This window comes from Papaver somniferum, chromosome 3 (assembly GCF_003573695.1).
Source record: "Papaver somniferum cultivar HN1 chromosome 3, ASM357369v1, whole genome shotgun sequence".
Taxonomy (NCBI): Eukaryota; Viridiplantae; Streptophyta; class Magnoliopsida; order Ranunculales; family Papaveraceae; genus Papaver; species Papaver somniferum.
This window is the reverse complement of record NC_039360.1, coordinates 17,012,147-17,028,788: the sequence shown is the minus strand read 5'-3', so window position 1 is coordinate 17,028,788 and position 16,642 is coordinate 17,012,147. Positions and strand designations below refer to the sequence as shown.

Genomic DNA, 16,642 nt, shown 5'->3' with positions numbered 1-16,642 from the left:
TTCGGTGTGGCAGATGCATCTTAATACCATGGTCCCGATTTAGTGCATCGTGGTGTAACTTATTTCCGTACTCCCGATTCAACGTACTGTGAAGCAACTTAGCTCAGTAGCCCCGGATGTTCACGCCCCATACCTTTCGCCTTGCGGATATTTATGCCCCTCTGTGGGCTTGGACCACTTCTCTCATGGTCTTGGCATGTAAGCTAATTTGGGTCAATCTTTTGCATCATTTTGGCTTGGCTAATTTCATAACCCTAGATGAGATTTCTGGAACATTCCAGGATGCATGCAAGGGACAGCAATTCCAGAACCATGCAGTCATCAATACTAGCCAGCTATTGCATGAGGCATTTAGGGGCCGGTCAATGATATTCATGACTGGAGGCCTGCAAGGGCCAGTTGTGCCAGAGTCATGCAGTCATGCAAAATATCAATGCAGGGAGGCATGCAAGGGAATTAAGGCAATTATATTTATTTCGAATTTGGGATTGAGGGTCTAATTCGTACCATATAAATACAGGGCTGAATAACCCTAAAAGGTATGCAATCTGACTCACTAAAACTCTTGTGAAAAATCATTATACTGACTTTAGCATCGGAGGGTTTTTTGCAGGTACACCCCCCCCTATTACTCAATCCAATTGGAGATTAAAGCAGCGATTCGATTCTCAGCAAAAATCACCAACAGATTCGTGTTTGGGGTAGAAGTAATTTTACCATACAAACATTGGCGCCGACGAAGGTTTTCGAGAAAAGACAATCGTGTTTTACCAGATCGAGTTATGGCAGTAATCATACAAACTGCACGAAGAGATGATTCTGCTAGCGATTCCCAACATAGCACGAGAAGTGAAGCTGAATATCACGAAATTGAAGTTCAATCAGCTCCAGCAGTACCCACTGGAAACAGGCAGGGTCAAAATCGTGCTCATGACAGAGCCTTAGATCGAGATCGTGCTCGTAACAGATCCCTGGATCATGGACGAGATCGAGATCGTTTCCGTGACAGAAATCCAGATCAGAATCGGATAAGAGAAAAACAACTGGTGATTGAAGACGAAGCGATGGATGTGGATGGGGAAAACCCACAAGTTCGAGGAAACAGAGATCGTGCCATCAAGGAGGAATGGCGATCAACATGACATGCGAGATGGACGCACCGCGACCCTTAGTACATAGGAAGAACTGTTACTCAATCGGTTGAATGAGCTGGAGAAGGAGAACGCTCTCCTGAGGTTAGAACCTGAAAACCAGCCTCGACCTAAGTCTGGTAATCTGAACAACCAGAGGGGTAGGTCTGTATGGCAACGTCTTGGAAAACGAGTTAGCCCGCAAGCTGCAAACCGAAATAGAAAAGTGATCAATCTTGATCCACCAGTGAAAAATTTATTGGTCAATGGAGATCTGCCTAAGCGAAGGACTGTACGACCTCGGCGAGTAAGGACCTGGCCAGCTGAATATCAGAGGCTCGCCTTTTCGAGATGATCGAGAAAGTAATGTAAAAAAACAGTCTAGAGAAGAAAAGATAGACCGTTTGCATCGATCTGCAGGAGCCCTTTCAAACTGAATATCATAGAATTCCGGCCGCCAAAGAATTTTCAGGTTCCCAAGCTGCCAGAATTCGACGAGAAAATAGACGATCCAGATCAGCATGTTTTACACTATGAAACTGCCATGACTCTGTGGCAGCTCAGCGATGAGTTGATGTGCAAGATGTTTCCACAGTCACTGACTGGTGGAGCAATAACGTGGTTCAATCAGCTACCGGCACAGTCGATCGGGACTTACCATAGGCTAGTTGACGAATTCTGTGCTCACTACAAGTAAAACAAACGTGATCGAAAGGGATGCCACACATTGTTCCTTCTGGAAATTCGGAAGGAGGAAAACATCAGACAATTTACTCGACGCTTCAAGCAGGAGGTGGCCGATGTGTATGGTTCGAACGATAAATTCGTCATTGCGGCTTACAAACAGGCATACCAGTATGATCAAAGGGGTGTGTACGGTTCTTTGGTCAAGAGACCAGCAAATACTTTAGAAGAGATGTACGATCGAGCAGAAGAATACGCTCGGGTAGAGGATGACTCCAAAGCTCGAGAGATGTCAACAGATCATCCAATCATCCAAACGATAGTAAGAAAGACAAGTCAAAGAACCTTTCGAGCGGACAACACAACGATCGAGATGAAGTCCGAGAGAAGAACCAAGGAGAACGAATGGAACTGGATATCTGAAATACCATGATATGAAACTGACACTGTTGAACATACATCTTTCAGAGTTGTACGAGAAAATCAGCAAGGATTTGAGCCCCCCTCGTCATTTTCCAGCAGAGACACGTGATAGGAGCAAATACTGCAAGTTCCATAAAGACCATGGTCACAAGACAGAGAATTGTCGTGCTTTACAGATCGTGGTCCAGCGAATGATTGACGTTGGAAAGCTGCAAGAGTACGTGAAAAAGGATTTCGGGAAAGGTTCTGGACAGTTTGGCGCAACACATGTGATTAACACACATGTGATTAACGTCAGTCACGCCAGAATCCATTCAATGACCAGGAAGGCGTCGGAAGATGAAACCAGGAGAAAACTCAGACAGTTAAAAGAATGGTACTTGACAAATCATATCAATTTTGTCAGTGGAAATGGAGAAGAAACTCGGGAGCTTGGATACACAAAGATCGAGTTCTCTCCAGCAGACATGATAGGTGTATATGCTCCCCACAATGATGTTATCGTTATAACTGCTTGGATTGGCATGTTTCGTGTTCACCTGATTCTAGTGGATACAGGAAGCTCAGTGAGCATGCTGTTTTCAGGAGCTTATTCCTCTATGAATCTCCCACACGACTTGATCGAAGAGGATGAAAATCCAATTATCGGTTTCAGTGGCGAAGTTACGAAGGCGATAAGAAAAGTGAAGATACCTATAACAGTGGCTGAAAAGTCCGTTCTAGGCAATTTACTGTAGAGCTCCCTACAATGCGATCGTGGGACGAGACTGGCTGCATGATATCGGTGCAGTCACATCCTCATATCATCAATGTTTGAAGTTTATTACCCATGTAAGAGTCGTGAAAGTTAGAAGCGACCATATGGCCGCACACAAGTGTCACGAAAGTGTCATGGATGAGTACAAGAAGTCAGAAGTTAGCGGGAACCAAATCATGCGAGTCGAGCAAAAATAGCAATTACAGAACCCTCTCCCCCAGAATTATATGGGAGAGGACGCAGCTGAACCCCCAACAGTAGAGAAACTGATCGAGGTCCAGATTGGAAATAAGGAACACAAAACAACGTTCGTATGAGCATACCTGCCTGCACATGAACGTGATGGTCTGATTACATTGCTAAGGGAAAATGCCGACGTTTTCGCATGGAGTTTTGCTGAGATGCCCGGAATAGATCCGAATATAGCCTGCCACATGATAAATATCGATGAGAAGTTCCATCCAGTTCGTCAGAAAATCAGGAATATGGCGCAAAGCAAAAAAGATGGAGTTACTGCTGAAGTTGAAAAGCTGTTAGAAGCGGGCTTTATTCGACCAGTGCAGTATCCTCACTGGCTGTCCAATGTCGTACCCGTTCCAAATAAAAATGGTAAAATTCGTGTCTGTATCGATTTTACTGATTTGAATAAAGCATGTCCGAGTGATCCATACCCGCTACCGCGGATAAAATATTTGGTGGATGCAACCTCAGGATACGGGAGACTGTCATTCATGGACGGTTTTTCGGAGTATAACCGAATACCTTTGTTCGAGGAGGATCAAGAGCATATTGCGTTTGTAACTGATAGAGGAGTTTACTGCTACACTGTAATGTCGTTCGGGCTAAAGAACGCAGGTGCGACCTACCAGCATTTGGTGGACAATATGTTCAAGGATCTGATTGGGAAGACGATGGAAGTATACATCGATGATATGGTGGTGAAATCTGAGAAAAAGGAGTCGCATTTTCTCGACCTGCAGAAGACATTTGATATCCTGAGGCAATATCGAATGAAGCTTAATCCAGCGAAATGTTCGTTCAGGCTATCCTCGGGAAAGTTCCTTGGATACTTGATGACGCGCAGAGGAATTGAGGCGAATCCGGATCAAATCAGATCCATCACAGAGATTCCATCCCAAAGAACGAAGAAGGATGTCCAGAAGCTAGCAGGTCGATTAGCAACTTTAAATTTTTTCATTTCACGCTCGTCGGATCGATTCAAACCATTCTTTGATATTTTGAAGAAAGCAGTGAATTTTGGTTGGACAGATGAGTGCGAGAAGGCTTTCAATGAGATCAAGCAGTATCTGTCAACTCCTCCAGTTTTGGTGAGTCCAAAAACTGGACAATCGATCGGAATTTATTTGGCTACAACGGAGAACGCTGTAAGTGCAGTGATGTTTGTTACGGATCCACATGAAAATCCTGTTTACTTCGTCAGCAAATCTTTGACGGGGGCGGAAACACGGTACAAAAAAATTGAGAAGATAGCACTTGCACTGTTGCACGCATCTCGTTGCCTCAAGCCTTATTTCCAAGGAAGGCAGATCATAATCTACTCGGAATACCCGCTGAAGAGAATCCTGGAACGTGCTGATGATTCCAGCCGACTAGCCATATGGTCAAATTTTATGGGGGCGTGTGAAATCAAGTACGAGAACAGAACTGCGGAGAAGGGACACGCCCTGGATGCACTGCTAGCAGATTTTCATGTGGACGACATACAAACAATTACCGAAGAAGAAGAGAAGTTGTTCAAACCAATAGAGCTAGCCACCGATCAGACTAGGGGTGATTCCGTAATGGAGGTCGATACACCTGAACCTTTATGGACCGTATTTACTGATGGGTCATCAAACGTTGGTGGAGCTGGAGTTGGATTGTCATCCTTACTCAAGAAGGTTCGAGGATCGAGAAAGCGACCAGGCTTGGTTTTCAAGCATCAAATAATGAAGCTGCAATTATCGGTTTAAAGGCTGTCAAACAGTTAGATGCGAAGAACGTGAAGCTGGTGACTGATTCCATGCTAGTAGTCAGCAAGTTTATGGGGAACTAAAAAGCCAAGGAAGAGAGGATGGCCTTGTATTTGGATCATATGAGAGAGTTGGCAAATGAGTTTGACCAATTCTCTATTGGGCAGCGACCGTGATTGGAAAACAGGCACGCAGATGCTTTAGCATATCTTTCTTCCACAGCCGAAACTGATACCACCCGTTTCGTTGTGGTAGATTTCCAAGAGTTACCTAGCATCTCCGACATCCACCTTGTTCTGGCTCTCGAACACGCTAGTGGGGGCGAGAGGGCAACTACATCAGCACAGGGAGATACCGAGAACGTTGACAGCAATATGGATGTTGACAGCCCAGTGATAGATGATTCAGGCAGTCCTGCTAAAAGCACTTCAGACTGGCGTCAACCTTATGTTCGGTATTTGACAACCAGTGAACTACCATAAGATGAGCATCTCGCTTCAAAAGTGAAGAAGAATTCTTGGAGATATTCAAAGATCGAGGGTGAGTTGTACCGCAAACCTATAGCTTTGGAACCATTTTTTCGGTGCGTATCGGCCGAAGAAGGATAACAGATATTGGCGGAGGCTCATGAAGGAATATGTGGCAATCATTCTGGAGGGCGCAGTCTCGCGCACAGGATACTTACCTAGGGATACTTCTGGCCATACATGCATAAAAGTTCTAAAGAATACGTGCAAAAATGTGTACCATGCTAGGAGCACGCTCCAATCCCTAAAAGGCCCGCCAACGAACGGCATCCAGTTTTTAGTCCCTGACCATTCTCTATGTGGGACTAGACGTCGTCTGACCACTTCCCAAAGCTCCTGGAGGCGTTAAATTCTTACTAGACGCTACTGATTATTTCACCAAGTGGGTCGAAGCAGTGGCACTGGTACATGTGTACCAGACATGATGTGAAAAGGTTCATATGGGAGAATATCGTCTGCAGATTTGGAATCCCAGACGCGATAGTATCAGACAATGGAAAACAGTTAAATTCTGGAGTGATCAAAGACTTTTGAGAGAACCTGAATATTCGCCACAATTTCTCATCTCCTTAATATTCTCAGAGCAACGGGCAGGCAGAAGCGACCAATCGCGTTATTATGGACAATCTCAAGAAAAGGCTGGAGAAGGCGAAGGGAAAATGGACAGAAGAATTCCCTGGAGTCTTATGGTCCTATAGAACAACCCCGAAAAGATCCACTGGATTTTCACCATTTACACTGGCTTATGGGACAGAGGAAGTCATACCCACCGAGGTACATCTCAAGACTACCAAAACTCGTGCTGTCAAATCTGGGAAAAACGACAGCATATTGGCTTTGGATAAAGAGTTGCTAGAAGAACAAAGAGAAACATCTTTGCAGCAGTTGGTCTGATACCAGCAGGCAATCAAGCTGAGCTATGATCATGAAGTCAGAGAACGGTCATTCAAACTAGGGGAATATGTCTTGAAGAAAACCCGAGCAGGCACAATGAAACCAAACTATGGGAAGCTCGGAGAAAACTGGGAAGGTCCATACATAGTGGACAGGCCAGCATCTCGTGGCTCCTACTACTTAAGGAACCTTTATGGAACTAAGGATTCGAAACCATGGAAGCCATGGAATTCGTTCCACTTGAAGAAGTTTTATCATTAGGAATAGTTTCAAATCCTGCTGTGCTGCACTCTTTTTCCTTTATGATGGTTTTATCCCACTGGGTTTTCCACGCAAAGGTTTTAACGAGGAAGTTGTTGTCGAGCAGTAGGTATTTATCCGTTATTTCTATTTTAAATTCAGCATTGTTATGGTATTCCACACTTTATCAAAACGTTACACGTCAGCATTGCCAGCCATCAAGTCGGCGAACCAGAACGTGACACGTCAGCATTGCCAGCCACGTCAGCTGAGAGATGCCACATCAGCATGCCATGTCAGTAAAAATGCCGAGTCAGCAAGTTCTGCTCGATGACGTCATCAGATACCGATTCTGTTAGAATATACCGTTACCGTCAGAAGATTCCGTTAAGGTTAAGCAGATATCGTTATCTCTAATGTCGTTAGTTGACGCCGTCAACTGCATCAGCCGATGACGACAGCATGACGTCATCGACAGAATCTTCATCTCCTTCGGTTCCGGTTCAGCAGCAGATCGTCGGCGACTGCCTGCGACGGTCATCTTCTCCGTCAACGACAGGTCATCTTCTCCGGCAGGTTGCAGCAGCAGAAGCCGGCGGCCAAGCCCGACGACGGCGTTCAGTGGCGGCAGTGTTCGACGGCGGCAGCGGCGGTCCCCGATGGCGGTAGTAACGACCGAACAGTTCTGCCTGATTCAGTGTGGCGCATGCAACATATTATGGTGGTTCCCTATTCGGTATAGCACGAAGCAATTTAAGACCATAGTCCTGTTTCGGTGTGGCGCGGAGTAACTTAATAGCATGATCCCGATTCGGTGTGGCAGATGCAGCTTAATACCATGGTCCCGATTTAGTGCATCTTGGTGTAACTTATTTCCGTACTCCCGATTCAACGTACTGTGAAGCAACTTAGCTCAGTAGCCCCGGATGTTCACGCCCCATACCTTTCGCCTTGCGGATATTTATGCCCCTGTGGGCTTGGACCACTTCTCTCATGGGCTTGGCATGTAAGCTTATTTGAGCCAATCTTTTGCATCATTTTGGCTTGGCTAATTTCATAACCCTATAGGAGATTTCTGGAAAATTCCAGAAGGCATACAAGGGCTAGCAATTCCAAAACCGTGCAGTCATCAATACTGGCCAGCTATTGCATGAGGCATTTAGGGGACAGTCAATGTTATTCATGACCGGAGGCATGCAAGGGCCAGTTGTGCCAGAGCCATGCAGTCATGCAAAAAATCAAAACAGGGAGGCATGCAAGGGAATTAAGGAAATTATATTTATTTCGAAATTGGGATTGAGTGTCTAATTCGGGCCATATAAATACAAGGCTGAATAACCCAAAAAAGTACGCAATCTGACCCACTAAAACTCCTGTGAAAAATCCTTATACTGACTTTAGCATCGGAGGGGTTTTTTCAGGTACCCCCATATTACTCAATCCAATTGGAGATTAAAGCAGCGGTTCGATTCTCAACAAAAATCACCAACCGATTCGTGTTTGGGGTAGAAGTAATTTTACCATACAAACATTACTATTGAAGAGTGTGAAGAGGGTAGTGAAGAGTTATATGATGTATCATCTAACAAAAAGTGCTCACTACATGGTTTGCGAAGACAAAGTAGGCAAGAAAACTAAAAACGAGTTTTCATATTTAAATGGAATGGTAATATCCCTAATAGAAGAAGCAACGAAAATCGGGGCAAAGGTAGAAGATCGTCTTCTATGAAGCGTAAATAGTTTGTGTTGTCATCCTGTGTCATTTACATAATATTTTTCTATTGTTGTTGGCTTGGATGTGAGAGTTTGCCACTTTTTCAGTTTGTTTTCTTTGTATTTGGTTCTGGTGATTTCAAGTCTTTGATTTATATTTTTGATTGTTTTGACCTCACCTGGGTATTTTCTTAGGCCTTCTCTTTTTCTCCTTTTATTAATGAGTTTAACTTTTTAAGTCAAAAAAAAAAACAACGTGAACAAGAAGGCAATGCACCCAACCACGATAGTTTAAGAAACATTGGAACCCCTTTACCTATAAATGTGATTTAGGATCACTTTTGGAGTCTTAGGCAAAAGCGAGAGTTTTTGGTGTTACTATTAGTTTGAGAGTTGTGAAGAGTGGGAAAGGAGCATACTTGTATCTCTATCTAACGGGAAAGATCTTGTAACTTTATAATCATCATAACGAAATGTAGATTGTGGATGTAGACTTTTATGTCGAACCATGTAAAAATCATGATGTTCACGAATCGTGGTGATCTGAATTTTTGTACTGGTGAAAAAGGCTAACGGTTGGCAAACCCAGTTCACAAAATGTGTCCGTATGAGTTCAAGAGCCAAGTAGGGTTAGTAAACCCGGTTCACGAACCGTGGCAGACTGACTCGTGCACTATGCCTTACAGTTCACAAACCGTTTCACGTACGGTCCCAGTAAAACTTTAGCAGATGCTCAAAGACTTATTTATTTAAACACGTTTAACATTGCTATGACTCACATAAACAACTCTAAGACATCACTGATCACTAAAACACTTGTGTATGTGCATCATGATTAAATTTTTAAGTGTGTGAATGCATACATCAAATTTCTTACTAGTTCATAACGCATATTTTCTAAGAACTATCATTATACACGGTTCACGCACCCAGACTATATATATATTCTTCTATGTGACTTTAAGGAAAACTTCTCACATGCTTAATTGAAACCCTAATCAGAGTTTTATTTAAACAAACAAAGTGCTTTCTTGACTCTCAAGTTATTTTAGCTCGAATGCTAAGAAACTATCAGTTCATAGTTAATACTCATAGTCTTATGTCAAAGATTGACCATACGTCTGCAAAACAGACTTTCACATGAGACATCAATTCGTGTCACATGGGGGGTATATCACTAGGGTTTTGTGCTGGCGTCCTACAACACGTGCGATGTGAGGTACATCCACAATTAAAGTTGCGGTAAGTCGTGTTGGAAGTTAAAGGAGAAAATGGAATAGTGGATGGTCAATCAACCAAATCTTCCATGCAAAGTGGAAATGGTTTTTGCAAGATCTCCCACTTCCCCATTCTTTCACTCCCTTCAACTGTCACCATGTGCTGCAATAAATAGGTTTCTAAACCTATGATTTGATAGGACTAACAAGACTCAACGTAAGAAAACCTATGGCAGTTAAATTATCAAACACTTTCAAAAGATTTCTCTCGTCTACACAGATAATCATCTTCAAAGCAGTTCAATGCATCACAATCAACTGATCAATATCCATTGATCTCCAAAATCTCGGCTTCCCTCCCTACAGACCCTTCTCCTCCTCTTGTGACCGAATTAAACCTGGAATGACCATTGTCTTGGTTTAGACCAGGATCCTACAGATTAGTCTCTCGAACTCAGAGTAATCCCCTGCAGTACATTTGTTTAAAGATTCAGAAAATTTGCTACTTCGAGCACTTGCTTCATCAAGCACTTGCCTCATCCACTATTTTTTATCATAAAACCAGCAGGTTATTTTTTCCCCGCAAACAGACGCGAACCAGCCGTACGATTAAAACGGTTGGGCAAATATTTATTTCGGTTGGGATATACCTTTTCACGGTTAAGTCTTCCAGAACGTAAACCAAATATGACTAGGTTATATAGATGGTTAACCTCACTGTAAATGGCCCTGAATTTTCGATCAAAATGACTTTTCTTCCATTACTTTTATAGAATTAGATAAATTAAAACACTAAATTTCAATCATTCAAGGTAAACTAATGTCCCATTAAAATCCAATTACTTAAAACAAAAGGAAATCTACTCAAATCCATAACCAAACATATTAAAACAAAGTCTTGCATAATAAAAGCTGAAAAGACTTAAACAAGTACATAAACTACCCATCCACTACGACCAACATTCTTTAGAAAATTCTCAGATGATGATGAAGAGCTCTGGGTGTCTTGGAACCACTTATCCAATTATCCTCGTCGTAAGTGTTTGTATGGTAAAATTACTTCTACCCCAAACACGAATTTGATGATGATTTTGCTGAGAATCGAAACGCTTCTTAAAACTCCAATTGGATTGAGTAATGGGGGGGTTAAGATTGCATACCTTCTTTGGGTTGTAAAACGTCCATTTATATGTTTACAAATTTCCGTTTTAAGTGTACATACCTAACCTAAAAGAGAGAAGTGTGCATAAGCCCACAATGGGGTGAAAATATCCGCAAGGAAAACAGCATGGGGCTGAATCATCCAGGGCTACAAGATTAAATTGTGTCGCGCAGCGCTGGATCGTGATTACTGAATTAAGTTGCGCCCGCTTCACCGAATCAGGGCTACATGATTATGTTGCGTCGTGCTACACTGAATCTGGGCTACAAAATTAAGTTGCATCGTGCAACATTGAATCGGGGCTACAGAATTAAGTTGCTTCGTGTTACACCGAAGAAGTGTTGTCTGCCGCCGCCGATGACCACCGCCGCCAGGAAAAGCCGCCGGGAATGGCCGCCGGCAACCTGCTACTGCACCGGCGGTCGCCATCGCCTGAGAAGGTGATCTGACGTCAATATGACGTCATTTGCTAACGTTGTGCTGACGCAACTGATGGCTCATCTAACGGCGTTTAGATGAACGTCCCAGATTCGCTGCTAATTGACGCCGTTAACGATAACCTGACGGCGTTTAACATTGATGGAATATTCTGTGAATATGCTAATGACGTCACTAACGCTGACGGAATATGCTGACGACGTTAACCTTGCTGACGTTATCTGCTGACTGTTTTTCTTAGCTGATGTGACGCATCCTGGTTAAGCTTACTTGCTAACATGGCAAGTCGATGTGGCAGATTCTGCTGACATGGCAGGTAATGCTGACGTGGCGCGTTCAAATTCTCCCAACTTGCTGACGTGTCGCGTTCTGGTTCGCCCAACTTGCTGACGTGGCAAATAATGTTGACGTGTCACTTATTGGTTAGCCATTGTTGCTGATGTAGCAGTGGTGATTTAGTCCCTCCTTGCCTTGACTTGGATCATTGCAACATGGGCTTCTATGGACAGACCTTATGAGGCCTAGCTAGCTATTTTGTTTACTTTGTTGCACATGGGCTTGCACATAGAGTGCTTTTAGGGCCCAATGAACCATACTTAGCTACTAGGAGGAGCTATGTAGGCCTATGTTATCCCATTTTTGGTGTAGAATATTTAGGGTACAAACATCGCCCCCTCTTAACCCATAACTTGTTATGGATTAAGAAGTTGGTTCCCCAATCCTACAAAATTTGTGTTTTTCTGGAGTGTAGCATAACTCGCCCCCCAAGCACGTTGTTCGGAGTGTTATGCAATTCTCCCCCGCGGATGTAATGATTGTGCTGGAGTGTTACATATCTCGCCTCTAATTGGTTGAGGTGATATATAACTTGCCCCTAGTTTGTTTCGTGTCATGTTGCTTAATGCTCGCGCAAGAGTGCACTTCCTTGCTGCATTTTGCTCGCGCATGGGATGTAAAGTTGAGATTTTCTGCTATCTTGAGTTCGCGCAGGGGGCAATCCTACTATTCAAGATGCGCGCAGAGTCGAGATGTGTACATTTTCACATGCCTGGACAGGTGAAAATGTTCGCCACATTTGTTGATGTCTCACATGATGGGGACACAATTGGGATAGGGTAAAAATGATCGAACTGTGCATTCACCCTATCTGCGAGGTGTCAGAGACGTTACTGATAGTAGACTTTGGTTGTACTGTTTTTCCATTTAGGACTGACTGCAGATTTGAACGTCCGCAACAGTTTATAATTAAACACGAATAATTTTGATAAAGTGTGGAATACCAAAATAATGTTGAATTAAATTCATGAATAGAAATAACAGGATAAATACCTACTGCTCGACAACATCTACCTCGTTAAAACCTTTGCACGGAAAACCCAGTGGGATAAAACCATCAAAAAGGAAAAAGAGTGCAACACAGCAGGTTTTGAAACTACTCCTAATGATAAAACTTCTTCAAGTGGAACGAATTCCATGGATTCCATGGTTTCGAATCCTTAGTTCCATCGTGGTTCCTTAAGTAGTAGGAGCCACGAGATGTTGGCCTGTCTACTATGTATGGACCTTCCCAGTTTGCAACGAGCTTCCCATAGTTTGGTTCCATTGTAGCTGCTCGAATTTTCTTCAAGACATATTCCCCTGGTTTGAATGACCGTTCTCTGACTTTACGATCATATCTCAGCTTGATTGCCTGCTGGTATCAGACCAACTGTTGTAAAGTTGTTTCTCTTTGTTCTTCTAGCAACTCTTTATCCAAAGCCAGTATGCTGTCGTTTTTCCCAAATTTGACAGCACGAGTTTTGGTAGTCTTGAGATGTACCTCGGTGGGTATGACTGCCTCTGTCCCATAAGCCACTGCAAATGGTGAAAATCCAGTGGATCTTTTCGGGGTTGTTCGATAGGACCATAAGACTCTATGGAATTCTTCTGTCCATTTTCCCTTCGCCTTCTCCAGCCTTTTCTTGAGATTTTCCATAATAACGCGATTGGTCGCTTCTGCCTGCCCGTTTCTCTGAGCATAGTAAGGAGATGAGAAATTGTGGAGAATATTCAGGTTCTCGTAGAAGTCTTTGATCATCCCAGAATCGAACTGCTTTCCATTGTCTGATACTATCGCGTCTGGGATTCCAAATCTGCAGACGATATTCTCCCATATGAACCTTTTCACATCATGTATGGTAACATGTACCAGTGCCACTGCTTCGACCCATTTGGTGAAATAATCAGTAGTGGCTAGTACGAATTTAACGCCTCCAGGAGCTTTGGTAAGTGGTCCGACGATGTCTAGTCCCCACATAAAGAATGGCCAGGGACTAAAAACTGAATGTAGTTCGTTGGCGTGCCTTTTAGGAATTGGAGCGTGCTCCTGGCATGGTACGCATTTCTGCGCGTATTCTTTAGCATATTTCTGCATGTATGGCTAGAAGTATCCCTGGGTGAGTATCCTGTGCGCGAGACTGCGTCCTCCGTAATGGTTGTCACATATTCCTTCATGAGCCTCCGCCAATATCTGTTGCCCTTCTTCGGCCTATATGCACCGCAAAAATGGCTCCAAAGCTACAGGTTTGCGGTATAGCTCACCCTCGATCATTGAATATCTCCAAGCATTCTTTTTCACTTTTGAAGCGAGATGCTCATCTTCTGTGAGTTCACTGGTTGTCAAATACCGAACATAAGGTTGACGCCAGTCTGAAGTGTTTTCAGCAAGCCTGCCTGAATCATCTATCACTGGGTTGTCAACATCCATATTGTTGTCAACGTTTTCGGTATCTCCATGTGCTGATGTAGTTGCCTTCTCGCCCCCACTAGCGTGTTCGAGAGACATAACAAAGTGGCTGTCGGAGATGCTAGGTACCTCTTAGAAATCCACTACAACGAAACGGGTGGTATCAGTTTCCACTGAGGAAGAAAGATATGCTAAAGCATTTGCGTGCCTGTTTTCCAGCCGTGGTCGCTTCCCAATAGAGAATTGGTCGAATTTATTTGCCAGCTCTCTCATATGTTCCAAATACAGGGCCATCCTCTCTTCCTTGGCTTTGTAGGTCCCCGGAAACTGGTTAAATACTAGCATGGAATCAGTCACCAGCTTCACGTTCTTCGCATCTAACTGTTTGACAGCCTTTAAACCGATAATTGCATCTTCATATTCAGCTTCATTGTTTGATGCTTGAAAACCAAGCATGGTCGCTTTCTCGATCCTCGAACCTTCAGGAGTAAGGATGACACATCCAACTCCATCTCCACCAACATTCGATGACCCATCATTAAATACAGTCCATAATGGTTCAGGTGTATCTACCTCCATTGCGTACTCGCCCCCAGTCTGATCGGTGGCTGACTCTATGGGTTTGAACAAATCCCCCTCTTCTTCAGTAACTGTTTGTATGTCGTCCACAGGAAAATATGCTATCAGCGCAGCCATGGTGTGTCCCTTCTCTGCAGTTCTGGTCTCATACTTGATTTCATGCGTCCCCAGAAAATTTGACCATATGGCTAGTCGGCTTGAATCATCAGCATGTTCCAGGATTCTCTTCAGCGGGTATTCGGAGCAGACTATGATCTGCCTTCCTTGGAAATAAGGCTTGAGGCGTCGAGATGCATGCAACAGTGCAAGTGCTATCTACTCAATTTTCTTGTACCGTGCTTCTGTCCCCCGTCAAATATTTGCTGACGAAGTAAACAGGCTTTTCATGTGGATCCGTAACAAATAGCACTGCACTTACAACGTTCTCCGTTGCAGCCAAATAAATTCCGGTCGGTCGCTTGCAAAGGAGAGCTTCTGTTATTGCGTCCATCACGCAATAACGAAGTAAATAGGAAATTTCTTGTACTCATCCATTGCACTCTCGTGACACTTGTGTGCGGCCATCTGGTCGCTTCTAACTTTCACGACTCCTTCAGGGGTAAAAAACTTCAAACATTGATGATATGAGGATGTGACTGCACCGATATCATGCATCCAGTCTCGTCCCACGATCGCATTGTAGGGAGCTCTACAGTCAAGCAGCAGAAAATTGCCTAGAATGGACTTGTCAGCCACTGTTACAGGTATCTTCACTTTTCTTATCGCCTTCGTAACTTCGCCACTAAAACCGATAATTGGATTTTCATCCTCTTCGATCAAGTCGTGTGGGAGATTCATAGAGGAATAATCTCCTGAAAACATCACGCTCACTGAGCTTCCTGTATCCACTAGAATCAGGTGAACACGAAACATGCCAATCCAAGCAGTTATAACGATAACATCATTCTGGGGAGCATATAAACCTATCATGTCTTCTGGAGAGAACTCGATCTTTGTGTATCCAATCTCCCGAGTTTCTGCTCCATTTCCACTGAAAAAATCGATATGATTTGTCAAGTACCATTCTTTTAACTGCCTGAGTTTTCTCCTGGTTTCATCTTCTAAAGCCCTCTTGGTCATTGAATGGATCATGATGTGACTGACGTTAATCACATGTGCTGCGCCAAAATGTCCAGGACCTTTCCCGAAACCCTTTTTCACGTACTCTTGCAGCTTTCCAGCGTCGATCATTCGCTGTGTAAAGCACGGCAATTCTCGGTCTTGTGACCATGGTCTTTATGGAACTTGCAGTATTTGCTCCTATCACGTTTATCACGTGTCTTTGCTGGCAAAGGACGAGGGGGCTCAAATCCTTGCTTATTTTCTCGTACAACTCTGAATGATGTATGTTCAACGGTGTCAGTTTCATATCATGGTATTTATGATATCCAGTTTCCATTCGTTCTCCTTGGTTCTTCTCTAGGACTTCACCTCGATCGCTGTGCTTTCCGCTCGAACGGTTCTTTGACTTGTCTTTCTTCCCATCGTTTGGATGATTGGATTATCTGTTGACATCTCTCGTCTCTCGAGCTTTGGAGTCATCCTCTACCCAAGCGTATTCTTCTGCTCGATCGTACAGCTCTTCCAAAGTATTTGCTGGTCTCTTGACCAAAGAACCGTACACACCCCTTTAATCATACTGGTATTCCTGTTTGTAAGCCGCGATGACGACTTGATCGTTGGTACCATCCACATCGGCCACCTCTTGCTTGAAGCGTCGAGTAAATTTTCTGATGCTTTCCTCCTGCCAAATTTCCAGAAGGAACAATGTGTGGCATCCCTTTCGATCACGTCTGTTGTATTTATAGTGAGCACAGAATTTGTCAACTAGCTTATGGTAAGTCCCGATTGACTGTGCTGGTAGCTGATTGAACCACGTTATGGCTCCTCCAGTCAGTGACTGTGGAAACATCTTGCACATCACCTCATCGCTGAACTGCCACAGATTCATGGCAGTTTCATAGTGTAAAACATGCTGATCTAGATCATCTGTTTTCTCGTCGAATTATGGAAGCTTGGGAACCTGAAAATTCATTGGCGGCCGGAATTCTCTGATATTCAGTTTGAAAGGATCCCCAGCGGCTCGATGCAACCTGTCCATCTTTTCCTCTATGGAACGCTTTTTCGACATTACTTTCTCG

At 43.7% G+C, this 16,642-nt stretch overlaps 3 protein-coding genes across 3 annotated transcripts; 1 reads left to right on the top strand and 2 right to left on the bottom strand.

Annotated features, from left to right (window-relative positions):
- Positions 1-2,248: 2,248 nt before the first annotated feature.
- Positions 2,249-2,974, top strand: LOC113359061. Its single transcript, XM_026602756.1, has one exon. The coding sequence runs from the start codon at positions 2,249-2,251 to the stop codon at positions 2,972-2,974; it is 726 nt and encodes a 241-aa protein (XP_026458541.1).
- An 11,041-nt stretch (positions 2,975-14,015) lies between these two features.
- On the bottom strand, positions 14,016-14,579 carry LOC113359060. Its single transcript, XM_026602755.1, has one exon. It carries the CDS (start codon positions 14,577-14,579, stop codon positions 14,016-14,018), a length of 564 nt encoding a protein of 187 aa, XP_026458540.1.
- Positions 14,580-14,951: 372 nt separating this feature from the next.
- LOC113359059 lies at positions 14,952-15,692 on the bottom strand. Its single transcript, XM_026602754.1, has one exon. It carries the CDS (start codon positions 15,690-15,692, stop codon positions 14,952-14,954), a length of 741 nt encoding a protein of 246 aa, XP_026458539.1.
- Positions 15,693-16,642: the final 950 nt, after the last annotated feature.